The sequence below is a fragment of the Lepisosteus platostomus genome, chromosome 26, assembly GCF_059453375.1.
Source record: "Lepisosteus platostomus isolate fLepPlt1 chromosome 26, fLepPlt1.hap1, whole genome shotgun sequence".
Taxonomy (NCBI): Eukaryota; Metazoa; Chordata; class Actinopteri; order Semionotiformes; family Lepisosteidae; genus Lepisosteus; species Lepisosteus platostomus.
Window position 1 is genome coordinate 13,345,203 of NC_142636.1, and position 17,875 is coordinate 13,363,077.

General features: G+C 46.1%; 2 protein-coding genes and 1 long non-coding RNA gene across 3 annotated transcripts; 1 reads left to right on the forward strand and 2 right to left on the reverse strand.

Moving 5' to 3' along the window:
- Positions 1–26: 26 nt before the first annotated feature.
- LOC148640231 (uncharacterized) lies at positions 27–4,242 on the reverse strand. Its single transcript, XR_015930507.1, has 2 exons — positions 4,129–4,242; positions 27–3,266 (listed from the first exon to the last, which is right to left on the reverse strand). It is a non-coding gene; the product is annotated as an uncharacterized LOC148640231 (long non-coding RNA).
- LOC148640232 (sodium channel regulatory subunit beta-1-like) lies at positions 1,472–8,071 on the forward strand. The gene is made up of 6 exons (XM_088620285.1): positions 1,472–1,984; positions 3,005–3,171; positions 4,184–4,421; positions 5,429–5,570; positions 5,990–6,068; positions 6,679–8,071. Exons 1-5 carry the CDS (start codon positions 1,936–1,938, stop codon positions 6,036–6,038), a joined length of 645 nt encoding a protein of 214 aa, XP_088476411.1. The 5' UTR covers positions 1,472–1,935; the 3' UTR covers positions 6,039–6,068; positions 6,679–8,071.
- Positions 8,072–8,500: 429 nt separating this feature from the next.
- On the reverse strand, positions 8,501–16,869 carry pycard (PYD and CARD domain containing). The gene is made up of 6 exons (XM_088621609.1): positions 16,330–16,869; positions 14,665–14,733; positions 13,971–14,230; positions 12,627–13,008; positions 10,167–10,268; positions 8,501–9,729 (listed from the first exon to the last, which is right to left on the reverse strand). Exons 1-6 carry the CDS (start codon positions 16,592–16,594, stop codon positions 9,467–9,469), a joined length of 1,341 nt encoding a protein of 446 aa, XP_088477735.1. The 5' UTR covers positions 16,595–16,869; the 3' UTR covers positions 8,501–9,466.
- Positions 16,870–17,875: the final 1,006 nt, after the last annotated feature.

A 17,875-nucleotide genomic window follows, 5' to 3' on the forward strand; every position in this document is an offset into this window, starting at 1 on the left:
TACCTAAAACAACATCTTCATCAGTATCTGTGGTGTACCTTTTTATTTAAACTTATCATACACATCAGGAAAAAGGGACACATGGACCACCATTCCCACCCCTTCCCTCACCACCCAAGTTCACAAGAGTTCATGAGAGGGGACCGATTTGGCCCAACGTGTCCTTTTAAATATATAATACAGTAGCTAATTGACCCCAGCATGTTTCTTGAAAGAAGTCAGGTTATCAGCTTCAACAGCATGGCTGAAAAGACACATTCCACACTCCCACCACTCTTTGTGTAAAGTCCCGTCCTGCTTGGAGGATGTCATCCACCTGTTTCTTGAAAGAAGTCAGGGATCGGCCTCCCCAGCATGGCTGGGCAGCTTGTTCCAGATCAGCACAGTCCCTAAGGGCAAAAGTCAAAGGACCCTTTAAATACAACACAAGCAGTAAAAGCAGCTTCTAACAAGGATTGAGTGGCTCGGCAGACGCACTCCAAACCTCTGCTGCCCTCTTCAGGCACCGTGGATCCATGCAGTAAAGAGTTCCAAATATATTATCAAGGCAGACAAGGAGTCAGCGATCCCAAGGGATATGTCTGTAGTGTATTACGTGTCAAGGGATGCAGTTAATGAAAACAGAGATTACTGTGAAGAAGACTATTGGGATCTCTGTGCAGGCTATATCCGAATGTTATTGCATGTCTAGCAGTGTAGGTAATAGTAAGCAGGTACCTGTAATACTCTTGTTATATTCAGACTTTCACCGTGTGCACTCACATGGATGGAAGAGATTACACCGGATACAGTTCCTGAGGCAGAAAACATTTTGCGTGCTTAAAACTGGTGTCGGAACATAAGATATTGCAAAGGAGGGGATGCGAATCCAAAGAGGGAATTGCGCACTCCACGATTCAGAGAAAATTTAAAAAAAACCTTGTTCTTAATAATTGCACACTACCTGACCAGGTTATAACAATTGCTCGTTCAAGTTGATTTGAGGTAGGGAAGTTAAGCATTACATCACGGTTGGTCGTGTGGAGCGACGCCTGTGACTTTGCAATACTATACAAAGGGCTTGTTCGTCGATCACGCAGCGGCAAACCACTGGTATTGCTGGGGCAAAGAAAATGAACACGTCTAATACTGTCGGACAGGTCTGATGAAAGGAGGAATTCTGGCGTGTGTTTGACCTGCGTCCCAGCCAGCTGCGTCATCATTCCACCCTTTCCTTCGGTACAAATTGAAAAGACGAGAGACCTCAGAGAGGTACCTGGAACTCCTTTGAAGAGGTTAGACGTCCTCCCTGTGGCAGTGCTCGGTATTACAAGGTAGGTGCGCCCGAAATAATTCATATGAGTTTCAGGCGCTAACGGGATAAATGAATATTAACTAGATCGGTTTCCAGTACACCACAAACCAGAAACGTCTCAGGGGATTAAGGTTTAGAAACCAAGTTTGCCGAGGTTTATTTTTAACACACGGTTTCGGATTTAGCACTCCATCAACATTTGGGGTTATTTTACATTACTGCTGTACGGACTTAAATATTGACGCGTTCTGGGCTGCCTGAAATAAAAAAAAAACACTGTAGCATAATACTTCTGGGATAGAGGACGTGCTTGAGTGAAGCATTCATCAGCAAGCGTTCCAAGGAGCCCTCTTGACATGTAGGATATTAAGTTGGGCTAAAAATACTACTCCCTGACTCGCAGGCAGGAATATCAGATTAAAACGGGTGTACGACTTGAATTGCTTCTGCTAGGCTTCGACCGACAGAACGGGTCAGGTTTAACGGTCCTCCAGTTCCGCGTTTTCCCGATCAGTTGAAGTCAAGACCTCACCGTCGGCGGCCTCTTGTCCAAATTTAGAGACCGGAAAAACGTGACTACGAAAACAAAAGGACGTTTTGTACAAACTCAGCGACTAGCCCCAGCGAGAAAGTCACCGGAGATGTTACGGGGCCCTCGGCTTTCTGTTTTGATGTGTCTCGCACTGTACGGTGAGCGACAACCTACTCTCGTCCGTCCGTCGCGTGTCTGTGTCTTTCTGACGTTCTGGACCAGTACAAATTATTAATATTACACTACGCTTGACGCAGTACTTTTACCAAAAAAGTTTTTTTTTAATTTCACCTCGGATTCTGGACTCGGTGCTCGACTCAAGCACGTTTGGACTTCCCGCCAGCGGAGCGTGTTGCGGTTTCCCCTCGTTGTCTTTCTGTTCCTACTTGTACCTTTGTTCGCTCTCTCTCTCTCTCTTTCCACTTTTCTCACTCCTCCCTTCTCCTGCTGTCTCCGTTCGGCCTTGGCTACCCTCTCCTTTCGCTTTCTTCCTCTCCTTCCCTTCGTCTCTTCGTCTTCCTCATCTCCCTCTCCCTCGGTCCTCGCCCTCGCTCACATTCCCATTCAGATTGAAGTGATAACAGTCTTCCTCATTGGCACAGCCGGTGAATTACAGTTGCCAAAGCAGAAACGATTCATTCAGCGTTTACAGATATTTACCGTACAAACACGTTATCATGTTTACAGACATCACATAAAAGATGAAATAATTTTGAGAGACTGGCTCACTGTTCCTCAGACTGTGACAGAAGATCACATACTGGGCACTGGGCTGCAGCTCTGTTTGTCAAATCCCAGAGAATTGCTCACTGTGCTGAGAATAGTCTGTCTCTACCTCTTCTTGCAGGTAGTATGAGCACAGCCTGTCCTCTCTGGGCAGCCAGGTCTGCCTGTGTCCAGTGTTTATAGTCAGGCTGTGGTCACTGAGCCTGTCCTCTCTGGATAGCCCGGCCTGCCTGTGTCCAGTTTCTATGGCCAGGCTGTGGTCACTGAGCCTGTCCTCTCTGGGACACACCGGCCTGCCTGTGTCCAGTTTCTATGGCCAGGCTGTGGTCACTGTGGTCACTGAGCCAGTACTTTGTCGGAATCTGTTTCTCTTCGCCGTCTCTGATCCGGGCGAGGTCCGCAGCTCTCTGACCTGGGTAAGACTCGGCTTTCTCTCCTTCCCTCCTCCTCAGTGAGTCAGGGCTGGTGTGGCTGTGTGGAGGTAGATTCGAGGACCGAGGCAGTGACTGGCCACGGCTTCAAACTGGGCTGCATCTCCTGCAAGAGGCGAGGAGAGGTGGCGGCGTCTGCGTATGTGGAGTGGTACTTCCAGGCGAAAGGAGAGTCCGACTTTGTCCAGGTGAGCAGCACCTACCCTAAGCAGGAGGGTTTTTAGCACAAACCCAAGACTTAGTCCCATCAAAGTCGGTTTGTTGCCCCCCTAGTGGGTAGAAGCTGAAATTAAGAAACCCTCAAATTAAAATAAAATAAGATATGATAAGATCACTTTATTGGCCACATACAATTTCTTGTATCAGGAATTTGTCTTTTCGCATACCCCAGCTTGCTCTCCATGAGACACAGACAGGGAGAGAAGCTTGGGGTCAGAGTGCAGGGTCAGCCATTGTACAGTGCCCCTGGAGCAGTTGGGGTGAAGGGCCTTGCTCAGGGGCCCAATGGAGTAGGATTCCATTACCGGCTGTGGGATTTGAACCGGCAACCTTCCAGCCACAGGCGCAGATCCTGAGCCACAGAGCCAGCGCTCCCCCCCTCACAAATTAGCAAGCATTGCTCATAAAATGGTATTCTTTCCCCACTGAACTTTTTTCTAACTTGTCTTCCAAACATTTTCCACTATATACTGTCACCACACGATCGCATTAATTAGTATGGCTGCTGATTCATTCTGCAGAACTTTACTGCAAAAACTGCATTGTGGAGAGAACAGATGTGGTGCAAATAAAAAATGTTTACAGCAGTGGTTGACAGTCCTGGTTCTGGAGGGCCCGTGTGTCTGTATGTCTGTTCAGGATTCCCCGTCTGTATGGAGATTCACCCCTGCTGTTTTCAAGAAATGCCCTGGGATTTTTAATAAGTCAGGACCTGGGTTTTGTCTCTTCCACTGATACCTCTCCCAGTAGCAACCTCAGCTTTCCCAGGAGTACTGGCTCCCAGCTGTGAGTTACAGGGTGATACACTGTAGTTGCTGGCTATAATAAATGTTACAGTGGTATTTCGTGTGTGGCATATTCTCCTCCACCTTGCATAAACTGTTTCCCGGCGGGAATCGCGTCCTTCCGTTCGGAAGCATCCTCACCTGCAGCGATGCAGCTGGTGCCCCTGTGTCTCTGTTCTTCCTGGCTCCCGCCCAGATCTACGAGTACAGAGACCAGACCCCGGCCATCCTGCACGAGCAGTTCCTGGAGCGGCTCGCCTGGAACGGCAGCAAGAGGACGGACGACCTCCAGGACGGGTCCCTGTACATCCTCAACGTCACCCTGAACGACACGGGCACCTACCGCTGCCACTTCTACCGCACCCTCTTCCTGCACATCCAGGAGCACCACACCAACGCCACCAAGCTGGTCCAGCTCTCCGTGGTGGAGGAAGGTCTGGACGCCGTTCCTGGGCTCGGCCGTCACCTCCGTGTCCTGCCTTGCGCCCGTTGCTAGCTGGGATAGGCTCCGGCTCACCTGCAGCCCTGTAGTGGGTAAAGAGCTTAGAAAATGGATGGATGGTTGGTAACTATACAGTGCTGGCCATGCTGGTTTCATCCATCCACCCAGTTTCTATCCTCTTCTTCCAGCTGCTTACAAGGGAAGCAGCTGCCGATCCTGGCAAGCAATGGGCCCCAAGGTGGGTACACCCTGGACGAGACATCAGGCCATCGCGGGGCGGACAGACACAAACACAGAGACACACGCCCACACCAGGGCCAATTTTCCCAGAAGCCAATTAATCTCCCAGCATTTCTTTGGACCATAGGGAGAAACCTTTGTGAACACGGTGAGGACATGCAAACTCCACACATATGCACCTCAGCTCCAAGGGCTGCAAGATAGCAGAGATAAATACTTTGCCACCATGCCTTCCCTGATATTTTCAGTATATTTTAAAGTGCTGTGAAACCCTCACAGGTTTCGCATAAATACCATGGTAAAGTGTGCACTTCCTATGGTCAATTCAGGAACGTAAGAATACTTTCGAATGAGAGAAGGCCTGTCAGCCCAGCGAGTCCATGTGGTAGTTAGCTAGGTTGTAGTAGTTAGGGTGTCGGCTTCAACAGCTTGTTCCACACTCCCACAACTGTTTGTGTAAAGAAGGGCCTCCTGTTCTCCGTTTTAAATCCACTCCCACGTAGTTTCCATTTGTGCTTCAGTGTTATTCTGGAGAAACCCACTAGGTTGACTTTGTTAGGGCCTCCGAGGATTTCAGATGTTTGTATCGGGTGCCCTCTGTTCACGACCATGGGTCTCGAACAAGCCAGTTCCCTCTTCCTGTCTACACGGACGCTGAAGTGTGCACCGCAACAGTCTCTAATGCAGGAGCAACGTGAGGGTAGGGAATGAGCCGCTTGGACTCTGAAACCTGCGGCGAATGTTTCTCTCCCTGCCCAGCTAACCGGGAGCTGACGTCGATCATCTCTGAGGTCTTCATGTACCTGTGCATCGTGGGTTTCCAGGTCGGCATTGTCCTGGTGCTGGTTCTCTGCTATAAGAAGACCGCCGCGGCCGCAAGAGAGAGCGAGAGAGAGAAGGAGTGAGTTCTCTGCACCCCACATCCGACACACGCGGAGGTCGCCTTCACAATCGCCCCCTTGACAAGCTAGACAGAGTGAGTCCTGCGCCCAGTCCTTTGGAATGAAGGAACGCTTCTTCATTTCCTGTGGAGAGGCTCACTGTGTGAAGACACACTCTTTCGAAACCGTTTGAGACCATGTTTCTGCTCTTTATCACTCTAATTCTTTGCAATATCAAAAACGTCATTTCCACTCACACAAAGAGGCTTCTTTTGAGCTTCGCTGGTTTACTTCTTGTGCACACAGGGTGGAAAGGTGGGGTTTTGTTGGATTGCACCTTCAGCATTTTAGTCTCTGTAAAAGACCTTTGAGCCTTTGAACACGCAGACCTTTGAACCTTCAAAAATGAAGGAATCAGCATTTTAGTCTCTCTTTGCAGGCCCTTGGACAGCAAAGACAACTGTGCTGGGATCCAGGTGGATGAATAGGCCAGAAAGAACTGACTATTGAAGATCGAGGTAAGAGCTCTCATTTAGCGACAGTCAGGACCATCTGCCATGTCTGCTCCCTAATTCCCAATCCAATAGCTCACAGACAACCAGTGTAAAGAATGGCCAGACTTTGTCTCTGCAATATTGTTATCATAGGGCATCCTATCATTCCTGGGGACCCACACCACCTACTGGTTTTCATTGCAGCTAAGCCCGTTATTAAAATGCATCCTTATTTGAAAACAACATGTTGCTGGGATGTCACTTTGCAAGCTTTTTTCCTACTCAAAGGTTGGTTGGTTCTTACGAAACATAGCAGTTAAAAGGCAGCCTCCTACATCAATGTCTATGGACTGAAAGCAATGTGGTGAAATGAAAGCTATTAATAGGTTAATTGATTTGACTGAGTGCTCAGGTGAACAAATGCAAGCAGATGTGGGGGTTCCCAGGAAACGAATTGGGACCCTCTGGGCTTGTACACTTCAGTAGGTTAGTAGCTACCTATTGGCACAATGCACTAGGATTATTAATCATTATTATGGAATCAGTTCTCCTGTCTCTGCGCAGAACCCTGCAGAATGTAAGCTTTTTGTCCCACAATATGGCTGATATTATTTTATTTGCTTTTTTATCACAGGCACAAGAAGCTACCATAAGCCATCCTTGTTTTTTTTTTTAAATCTGCATGAAATACAGTATGTGATTATCGTCCTGGAAAACTGTGGTTGGTGGGATAGTTTCTGTTTTTAAGGTAGACTTTGCATTGATCTAACCTCAGCTAGAGGTCGGTGCTGCACAGATGTTTCATAAAGAATAACACACACAAGCTTACTGGCATTACCGTTTTATTATAGTCACTTATGGCTCCAAGTGAGCATGCTATGCTTCCCCTGAAAAACAAAACAAATTTGTAAATGCCATTTTTATAGGGCTTTATGGTGACAGAGTGGTCAGCATTCCTGCTTCACAGCCCTGGGGCCTGGGTTGACATTCCAGACCCGGTCTGCTGTCTGTGTGGAGTCTGCATGTTCTCACCGGTTTCACTGGGTTTTCTCCAGCTGCTCTGGTTTCCTTCCACAGTCCAAAGACATGCTGGTGGGTTAATAGGTTTCTCGGAATGTTGGCCCTGGCCTGTGTGTGCCCTGTGATGGACTGGTGTCCTGTCCAGGGTGTACCCAGCCTTGTGTCCATTGCTTGCTGGGATGGGCTCTGGCTTCTGCAACCCTGAATTGGATGAAGCATTGGATGACCTTGTCCTGTCAAGTGGGTTTTCCTTCAGTCTAAGTCATAAGGTCTTTTTTTTCTCCCTTGTCATGAGTTAGATAGGAGAGTGAGTGAAAAGAAGCATTTTGTACCAACATCGTAAACAGTATTATCACATTCAGACCTGTTTCTGCTGGGTCTTCACAGGTCCATTCCACCCTGGATTCTTAATGACTTGATCTGAAACAGTCATTCAAGTAATTGGTCTGTAGCTCTTCACTCATCGAGGATTATAAGTGACCTATAAAACCTAGTGAACTTCTGCTTTCAGAAGCAGGAGAGAATCTAGAACCAAAATGTTCCATACTTACATCCTCATGACATAAAGCTAGAAATAAAGACTCTTTTAAACACGTCATTAGTTCCCACTGTCTTTGTTTTCCTCCAGAGAATTCTTTCTAATTAGATGCTGCAGCACTTGACCATGTAGGCCCTTATAATCAATCTTGTGTGCGCCCTCTTTAGACTGGGAAGGCCTGATCTCGTTTTGCTATCATTACCTAAATTAAATTCTGAAACCTCAGGTGGTTGATAGAATAAGGTTGCCTGTTTTAAATTACCCAGTTAATGTTTAGCAGTGCTTTTACCTTGGGTGTCGATTATATAGTTCTGCTAGAAAAGCCTTTCACACATGAAATTAAATGCATGTTTGGGTTGCAGGCTTATGCTGGTGTTTAATCACTTCAACGGTTTAAATTTGTCACCTTTTTGCTGATGTGATCCATCTCTTTGTACAATCTGAGAACTAATAAACAACCTTCATAACAGTTTCTTTTTCTCACTGACTTTTTCCCATAATCTCTGATTATTCTGTTGCTTTTGTACTGAAACTGGGCTCATGTGGAGGGGTATGTAGTTCTTTATCGCACGGTACAGTAGTAATATTCGCAAATGTACGCTGCAAGCGCATTTTATGAGCCGATTTAATAGATACTGGGGTAGATACTCTACCCCTCTCTCCACAGACGGAGTGTTCACATTTTTTTAATGTATGTGATAACCTGAGTTTTCTCTGACTTTCCAACTCTTTGGCATGTCTGTCTTTTTATGATTTATTGAATGTTTAAGATTTCAATATAGCTAGACTGATTTTTTTCCTAATGTCGATTAATTAAAGTTCGATTTTTTTTTCTGGAGGGGGCAATGAGAGTGTCATGTTGAACAACAGCACCAAAAATTGAAGAAGCGCAGGAGAGTGGAGCTTTTCGCATTTATTGCATGAAAATATCCCCCATTTCATTTGCAAAAAAAATGTAAAACATCACGTTAAAAAAATTCCAATTCTTTGGATTTCACAGTGAGTCTCACAAGGTCCGCCACTCTTTTGAATTCCAGACTTACAAAAAAGCGTGATCCTTGCTTGTCAGTTCTGGGAGTGAAATATCAGATATACTCACAATACTGGCCCATGTACACTGTACATTTCCTGAACAAAACAAAACCTAATGTCCTCATATGTCTAAACAAACGCAGACGATCACAAAGCTGATTGTACTTAAGACCTGACATACTCTGGAATGATTAGGAATGCACAACACAGGGTACTGTAATATAACTGGCCTACAGGGGATGGGTCTCCCAGTCCTAGTGCTCAGGACATTGTGACTCTAGTTCTGGTTGCAGCTGAAATATTTATTCCTCGAGCTTGTTTGTCACGTTGATGTGGGCTGAACTCTGATCAGTCTGTTCTCAGCTTTCTGAAACTGCCCTCTTTACAGCTCTTAATAGGTTACTAATAAATCTTGTGCAGACGCACATGGGCAATGTCTTGATGAAAACCACGCTGGATCTGCATGGGGCCCAATCGGTCACGTTCCTCCACTAAGGAGACTAAGGCCCTCTCAGATTCGGCACAAGGATACCAAACACCTAGCTAACATTTGAAAAAACGCGGCTCGGGTCAGCTTGAAAGCAAACCAGATACTACAGATCAGCACAATGCCCAGCACTGTTGTGCCAGGGGAGGCCACACCTGGCTCTTAAGGGGCAGAATTCTGCAGCGTTCAGTAATATTGTATTAGTGAGGTGTAACGGAAAGCCATTCTCTTAATGAAGACATTGATTCTGAACCTGAGAATAGGATATACTCTGACCCTAAAGGGCGGGGTGTGGTCAGCCCTGGTCTGCGACTGGGAAGGGGGAGTTGGTGTCTAAGACTGGATTCACTGTCCCTTGAGGTCAGCGATCAGAAAGGGCTGCTGCTCAAGCAGTATCTGGTAGAGTATGCGCTTGCCTCTGGCCCCAGCAGACAGTATGGGCCCTTGAAACAGCCTCCTCATTTTCTCCTGGTGGGTGGGGGCTGCCAGGATGCTGCTGTACATCTCCGGGTTGAGGATTTCCCTCACCAGCAGTTCATCCAGGAGGGGCTCCACCTGCGTCACCCTCTGTATGAAGTCATTCCGATGTTTCTCCACGAAATTCACTTCTGTCCCAAAAGAGATGGGGGGAGAAGAGAATATCAGGTGTGTTTGGTCAGGCTGGCACAGAAAAGGGTTGTAGGCCCATATTATTCCTTTCCGAATGTTCCTTTTGGATTTATTGCACCCGAATGCTTGGGATATGGTGAACATTTCGGGGGAAAAAAACTGAGAAATTTGGAAATAGCGATCTCGTGATTGAGCATTGGTTAGGAACGTCAGTACAATTCGCTCCAATATAATATTTCTTAATAAAAAAGTTACAATTTTAAGACTCTGGGTGGAGAAGACGATTTCTTATGCAAATAAAGTAGTATCCTGCTGGCTCATCATAACTGAGAAAGAGTATCATTTAGCTTCAGAAACCCTGTCCACATAGCCTGGGGGGGGGGGTTGAGATTTTAGGTAGGAATAAGTCTAGGGGTGGCTGGTTCTCTGTTCTCACCATCCATATTGATGGGGATGGCTGGTGCACTTGATGGTGCAGCTGGTTCTTGGCAGGTGCCTCCTCCTGTAGCGGATCCACTGGGGCTGATGTCTCCCACCACTGCAGAAATCACAGAAAGCACAGTGAGGCATTCATCCTTACTGTCCAGCACCTGCCTCTAGTTATAACACAGCTGGAATACACGGCTCATGTCTCACTAGAACGGCATAGTCTCGGGTCCACGTGACCTCTGGAGCAGTCCTGCTGCATCTCACTGCAAACGGAGTTCTGACAGGAGCGGGACCTGCTCGCATTCACGGATTGCCAGTAAGCCCTGCGGTAACATGATACAAATCTGGTTGCTCTGCACGTCAACATCGCTCTTACCCGCAGGCTTGGATTCGATATTTTAAGAGATTTTCCTTGCTTTATGGGATGCAGTTTAAAGAATCATCTTGTAAATAAAAACAGGAAGACTACTTTTATGTTTTGAAAAAAAAACTTTCGATTCACCAAACATGGTTACACTCACCTTTAAACATGTTTCTCCAATGTAACCATCTGATATTTTACTGGAGGCAGATAAATGTAAGGTGATTTGGATCCGTTCAGTTTATTTGTAAGCAGGTTATTAAGTTACAAACAGACAGGTTCTAGACGGCCATTTTAAGATATTCAATATACTGTAGCATGTTAGGTCCGCATACAGGCTGAGTTACGTACTCTATTGACCTGTCGGCTGGCGATACGGCTTAGTTCGTGGTCATTAGTTGTTGCTGCTATCTGGAGAGCAAGGCTTTGTGCTAAACGTGCTCACTTTGGGCGACCAGTAAGTAATGTCTCTTTCGGGAGCCGCGAAATGCACAAAAAATAAGAAAAAGGAAGAGGAATGTGGAAAATGTGGAGAAGCGATCATTATCTAAAGCGTTATGTGATCGCCGAAAATAACTTTACAGCGTCTTTGGATTTTGCTGAAGTTATAAAAGTGTTCGTCAGGTGAAAATCAAGAAGAAATCTGTTTAATAATCGTTGTCGTATAATTTAATATATGTTATTCAATGTAATTTCCCACTAACACACTAAGTATTTCCCACAACTAAATTCAGTTCCTCAAACTGTAATGTTCGGATACAGACGGAGGGCTGAAGTAAACAGCTCGAAAGCTGTTGTAGCATGACAATCATCTTACAATAATATTATAATAATATTCCACCATCCGTGTTTAATATCTGAAAAGTTAGAATTAAACGAAGGAATTTTATTTAGAACATAGATGCGCGCTTGTTGGCCAGGCTCGTCTCCAACACATTTACGAAGCCCCGCTTCGTCCCTCGCAGGCGATTACAGAATCGAGAATGTTAGATTGTGGGAGAAAAGAAAAACGTTCCTACACTGTAATTCCATCCAACCCTTTGCTTTCTGGACTCTTGTGAGGTTGGAATGCTTACTTGAAAAGAAACAGGACGCTAGAGTACAGTTCCAGCCTGTGAGGACAGAGTGCAATCGCGTCTCGGAGAGGCACATCGTCGAGGCCATCGCTGTGACGTCACGAAGCAGGGCAGCCCCGAGTCAGAACTATGAGGTTCCGCGTCACGCAGACACGAGTAGGTATATATATATACACGGCTATTAGGTCAATTATTGTGAAAGACAGGGTAGAAATTCTGAATGAATGAAGAAGAAGAAGAAGAAGTTGCTACTCTATTGTAAAATGTAAAATCCATTCACGTTTCACATTCTGCCCTGTAGTTCCTTTTTTAAAAACAAATGGACAGAAGATTATACAACAAGCCGGAACAGACCGGAACCGAAATGTACATAACACTTTTGCGTTGTTTTTCAAACCCGGAAAAGTGAAATGCACTTTAGAGGATCCATTTGCGACGGAGGGAATGTGCTTTCCTTAACCCATTCGGTGCAGAACAGCATTTTTTTGTTGTTGTTGTTTTCAACTGAAACGGAACCGGCAAGCACGCTTCCGAGGGTGCAAACTTCATGACTTTGATGTGCTGTATATACCGTAGTACGGATTCGCTGGATAAACACGGCGCGAAAGAAATAACTCACCGGCAAGACCTTTAGATCTGCATCCAGGGCTAAATCGCTTCCAAATAATTGCTCACTAAATGTCTCCCTGTCGTCCCTTTGAGTTCTCGGTTACGCGTGCTGTGCGCGGTACTTTGCCGCTGTCGATATGCAAACCTTCAGATGTGATAGTTTCTCTTCCTGTTTAGTGACACCATGCCCTGGACACCGAGCTTTTTCATTTACCAACCTCACAAATTATCGACCTTAAGCCTGGTGCACTTCAGATCCTTGTGTGTGTGTGTTTCGGGTTTTGCAAATTATTTTTTTAGGCCATAAAGAACTCGACGACGAACGAAATCGAAAGTAAGCACGTTTCCTACTCGATAACACGTTGAAGAGAAGAAACAAATTGTATAACCTTTCCCGGGGTTTCGCAGCCCGCCTACTTACGCGATTTAGTTTTGTCGCTGAGTGTGGTGGCTAGGTGGTTCTCGCAGATGTCCCTCAGAACTTCTACCGTGACCCGGACAGCCCCGTCCACTCTGAACGTGCTGACCAGCCTGTTAGCAAGATCCAAGGCGTCGGCATCCTGGATCTGCCCTTTCCGGATTTTTGGCTCCCCTGGGCGATCGCACAGTTTGGTCCGAAATTTCTTCAGCCCCTTGTCATCCAGTTCCTCCAAGGTGTCGATGATGTGGTCCTTCAGGGATTTGGCCATCCTTCCTGAAGCTCCGTGCGCGGGCGAGTGTGTTCTGTGCAGAAACAGAACTGCCTGCTCCACCCTTCTCCTTCCTCTCTCGCAGGTCTGCGTTTCTGACTTGAAGGGGCCTGGCTTTGTGAAAATAAAATGTATCTAATACTCCACTGCAATGAAACACCATCCGAGGTGAAGATAAACGGAAAACACCGCAGTTTTATTCAAAAGTTGTTGGTTTCTCGGGCGCTACAGTCTGGCTACATTTAGTTACATTTTACCACACTTTTATAGGAAAACCTTTTATTAATCCCGCTCTTCTGCTGAAGACAGTTCATGAAATCACAACCAATTGAAAGCGACGTGCACCTAATTTTTTTTAGGAAGGAGCACGCATGTTTAACGGTTTTAAGAGTTTGTCCATGAACGAAATAACAGTGAAACCGCCTGTAAGTAACTACTGTCGTGATTCGGTGTTGGTAGACAGATTCACCCAGCAGGGTGTAGCTGATGTGCAGTCACTTTTACAGCGGAATACCCCCGTCTTTATTAATGGATGCATGAGGCCTAGCGTTTCTTACAAATCTCAAATTCTGAGCATGTTCTCAAGTTTAGGAAAAAAATATACTGTATGTGATGAAACTGAAAGCAAAGGGAACTCTCATTCGATTCAGGGTTTTAAGCCCTGTTTAAACTAACCCACTGAGAAAGCAGTGTTTTGTTTTGTTTTGATCTGGACATATCACACACTGGTGTCCTTCGGGATGGGATTCACCAGCTCGTGAAGACCGATAAAGACATTGACAATATCATTATTATTATTATTTTTTTTTAATAAAAAGCCGAAGTACGCGTACACACACACATTAGTCTGAGCAGGGTCATTACCGTCTGTGTAGAAGACTACAGATCATTTCCCTTGGGTTTTGAACTGCTTTCATAATGCCCTGGCAGCTACTGTATGTGCCAACGCCCATTCTGTTTCAGCAGTTCAATCATTCATCAGGTTTCTGATTTATACTTTCAGACCGGAACAATCGAACGAGACGATAACAGTGGCACTGAGTCCGCGGGTGATCCAGGCCGACGATTCGGCATTACTGTCCCATCAGGTCCTCCATTAGAATGGGCTGCTCCTGCTCCAAAATCCTACAGAGCTCATCTTTCCCCCTTTCACCGCAGGTCACCATGGGGCCGGTGAGGAGCGCCCTCATGCGGCTGGCGGGGGTGCGTTCTTCCAGGATTGAGCTGTACTCTTCCTGACTGACGTATTTCTTGGTCAGGAGGGCGTCCAGGATCGGCGCCACCATGGTGACCCGCTGGATGAGGGCGGACCGGTGTCTGTCCACAAAATGGACTCCTGTTGACGCAAAAAAGAAACGTGTTTTTTTTTTAAAAAAAACAACAACAAATACTTCATGACGGCCGTATTTTAGCTCGCGTGTCTTGGTGCCTAAATATGTGGTTAAAAATGATTTCAAAATAGGCCTTAGGTCAGCTGCGAACTTAGGAAGGAATAGCGACCTCTGCAATATCAGAAAAAGATATTCGATAGTTTTACTGGGCCTCCCAGTGGAAGTAACACCTAGTAAACTTGTAGTAGTAGTAGTAGTAGTGGTAAAACTATGAATACAAAATATCGTGTTTGTGGAGAGGTATTTGTATGTTTAGTTCACTCGTTGTTTTTAGGTTTTTTAGCAGTCTTAGCTTTTAACACCGCTGTCTCCGTGTGTCCTGGGGTGATAGGGTATGAATCTCGCACCCCTCTCCGCCTTCCTGGGGTTCAGATCTCACCGTTCTTCACGTAGCGGTCTTCTGCCGCTGCCCCTGCGGGTGGCCTCCCGGTAGACGCCTCTCCCATCACTGAAAAATGGCGAGGACACGGCGGTGAGACGGAGCTATCTACCTAGCGGGCCAGACCAGTGTCCTGTCCGTCCTGCTGCGGGTGTGTGGAACAGGCTCAATTCACGCAATTTCTAACCGCGGGTCGCGTCCCGGCGAGCACTGTGGAGCAAGGCTTGATACAGCCCGGGCAGGACGCTAGCGAATCGCAGGACGTACAGATGCAGACGCACACCCACACCAGGGCCAGTTTTCCCGGAAGTCAGTTAGCCCCGCAGAAAGCACATTTGATCTTAGCCAAAGGGCCAAGAAGCGGTCTAACCTTCCAGCAAGTCTTGGACTGAGGGAGAAAACCTCCGCCATCATCCAAATTCCGCGCAGGTAGGACACCAGGAAGCAGCAAAGCTAACCCCTGCGTCACTGTGCCCCCCCGACTCGTTATTTTGATTAATATATTCTATAATATTAAAATATTATTCTAAGTTGCCCTGCGATGGACTGGCGTCTCGCCCAGGGTGTACCTTGCCTTGCGCTCGTTGCTTGCCGGGTATAGACTCCGGCTTCCCGCGACACCGTATGGTTTAAAGCGGTTTGGCAAATGACACGTGACATCGCATGACGTTATGTACAGCCGCCAAAGCCCACCGCGGTGAACTTTTTTAAAAAAAGTTCATTATCCAACAGCAGTGGGGCGAGAAGGATGAAAAACAGAACGAAAATAAAACACGTCCTGCTCAAACATGAAAGACAGTCAGCCATCCAGCGGTTTTCAGGAATGTTAAGCGGCAGAACAAGTGGAACATGTCGCCGAGACTGTCAGATATCAGATCCGCCCTGACAGCCAAGCAAAACACTATTTATTCCCTCTCGCTCAGGTGAAAAAAAAAAGTGTAAATGACAAACTACAGTAGTTCTTCAAATTAGTGGAATGTATTTTACCATAACGATAGCATAGTAGTTGGGAAATAACAGAATAGTGACTGGGTGACTCGTGTCTTTGTTATGTAGCGGTGACCGCACTACATAAACACAACACTTAATTGAAGATGTGGGATATGATTGTGTTCCCAGTTAACTTAGGGAAACGACGACATTTTTTTCCCGCCAGTTCCTTCTCAAAATCCCAAAGTAAATCCATTGTAAATTTGCCCTTAGTAACGCATGACGCACACGGGTAGATTAAAATATGTCAAAACAACAAGGGCAAAAACGCCATTGTTAGCACTTAATGTATATGATATATTCTATTATCTAACGGGGGTTATCATTTCATTGTTTCCGCTTTTTATCGCATCCAGCAACTTGAAAAAACTCAACTCTTCCATTCTCACCGGGAAATCTATATTACGAAAGCAAGAAAAGTAAATCTTGAACTTAATGAACCCTAACCCTTGTTTAAAGTTAAGAAAAACTTCAATACGCCGTATCTGTTTTCCTATTCGTAGTTAGATTTCCGTTACAAATCTTATAGTTGTAATGTATTTAGGCTGTTGAGCTGGCGACCAGACTTGACTTACTACCCTACAGTTATTAATTACTTTATATTTAATCATATGAAATATATATGATACAGGAACGTATGGCTTTAGGACGTCTCCCGTGGGTCTCTAGACTCACATTCCTTCGTGCTGTCCTGCAGATCTGCGGCCGCCTGGTTCTCGTCAATGGCGCGCAGGAGATCGATCGTGATTTTCACCGCCATCTTCTCCGTGTACGTGCTGATCAGTTTGTCAGCCAGATCAATCTGGTCGGCGTTTTCAATCGCTCCTCGGCGTATTCTGCGGTCCTGGCCGTCGCACAGTTTAGCCTTAAATCTCCTCAGTTTGGAATCCCCGATGTCTTCCAGGGCGTCTATGATGTGGTCTTTGATGGTTTTGGGCATTTTGTGTCAATCGTTGGGCGCAAATGTGCGGACAATTCTCGTTGGCAGTCTTCACTTACAGCAGAGGCGTTAATGTGGAGCGGTTTCAAACTACAGATGTCTCTCTCTCTCTCCTCTCGCTCTGATTATTTCTTTCGTTTTCGGTCTCTCGTGGGGCGTGAGGTTCTCTCAAAAAAAACACACATGCAAATTAATAGGCTGTTACTAATCAACTCAAACCGTCAGTGGCAAGGTCCTTGCGGATACAGTACGCAGCTTCACTCCGTATGGACGGATTGTGTTATGAAAACACATCGAGCTGAGCCGTCTGCTTGTGTTCATCTTCCGTCCTTTTTAAAAGCAGAACGCCCGTCTGATCACGGTTTAGCCTTTCAGAAAATAAGTGAGGGCATTGAGAATCGGGTTTACATGACTGCGCCAAGGCCTGGGGGAGAGAGAGAGACTTGGATATGATGAGCAAGGCAAAGAGCCCGGGTTCAGCTACGAGCTAAGGCGAGGCAATTCAATTCGATTCAATTTATTTCTATATAGCGCCTTTCACAACAAAGTTGCCCCAAGGCGCTTGACAAGGCAAGTGACCACGCATGTTGTAAAGCAGACAGCTAAAGTACCACAGTTCAGTTCGCTCTGAGTGTAAAGTATTTTCTTTTGTGATGCGATGTTGCGTTCCTAGACTGAATCATCCTGTCTTATTTTATTAGTAAAGACGCCTCAATCTTTCGGGTTCGTGCAGGTGGACAAGATACAGGCGCTCCTGTAGCTTTTCTTTGACCATGTGCATATGATTGCACCTCACCGACATTCCTCTTCCATTTTCTTCTCTGACGGAGCTTGGAATGCGGTAGGCTTGCCAGTTCCGTTCAGGAAGGACGGAGACAAGCTGAAATGGGTGTAGGGAAGAAAACAACACCACTTTATTTCGCAGTAGTACTTGGCAGTTTCCCGAATAAACAGGCTCAGCCTACATCCGCATCAGATTGGCGCCGTGATTTGGAGCCTTAAGTATCTTTGAGCCTGATTCAGTGGAAGCAGAGAGCAGAAAGGAGTTTTTCTCGGATTGAGTCTCTCGATGATACTTGGTTTTTTCTTATCCGCCCTTGCACCGAATCACGGGTAACAGAAACGGTGAAATCGAGAAGAAGTTCGTGTTAAAGTAGGTGTTTCCCCCCCGGCAGACATGCCGTTGCTTGGACTCGCAGTACTATAAAAATGTTATACGGTGTGCTAGTGCAACCTCACTAGGAATAACAACACCCAGAGCGAAGCGCATTCAAAAGGTTT

Excerpts from the sequence above, each read along its gene's own strand:
- LOC148640232 (XM_088620285.1), top strand. The coding sequence starts at position 1,936 with ATGTTACGGGGCCCTCGGCTTTCTGTTTTGATGTGTCTCGCACTGTAC. Across the intron at positions 1,985-3,004 it reads GATGTGTCTCGCACTGTACG|TGAGTCAGGGCTGGTGTGGC; the intron begins GTGAGCGACAAC and ends CCTCCTCCTCAG. Across the intron at positions 4,422-5,428 it reads GCTCTCCGTGGTGGAGGAAG|CTAACCGGGAGCTGACGTCG; the intron begins GTCTGGACGCCG and ends CTCCCTGCCCAG.
- pycard (XM_088621609.1), bottom strand. The coding sequence starts at position 16,594 with ATGCCCAAAACCATCAAAGACCACATCATAGACGCCCTGGAAGACATC. Across the intron at positions 14,734-16,329 it reads GCAGGACAGCACGAAGGAAT|TGATGGGAGAGGCGTCTACC; the intron begins GTGAGTCTAGAG and ends GCCATTTTTCAG. Across the intron at positions 14,231-14,664 it reads AGACCGCTACGTGAAGAACG|GAGTCCATTTTGTGGACAGA; the intron begins GTGAGATCTGAA and ends TTGCGTCAACAG.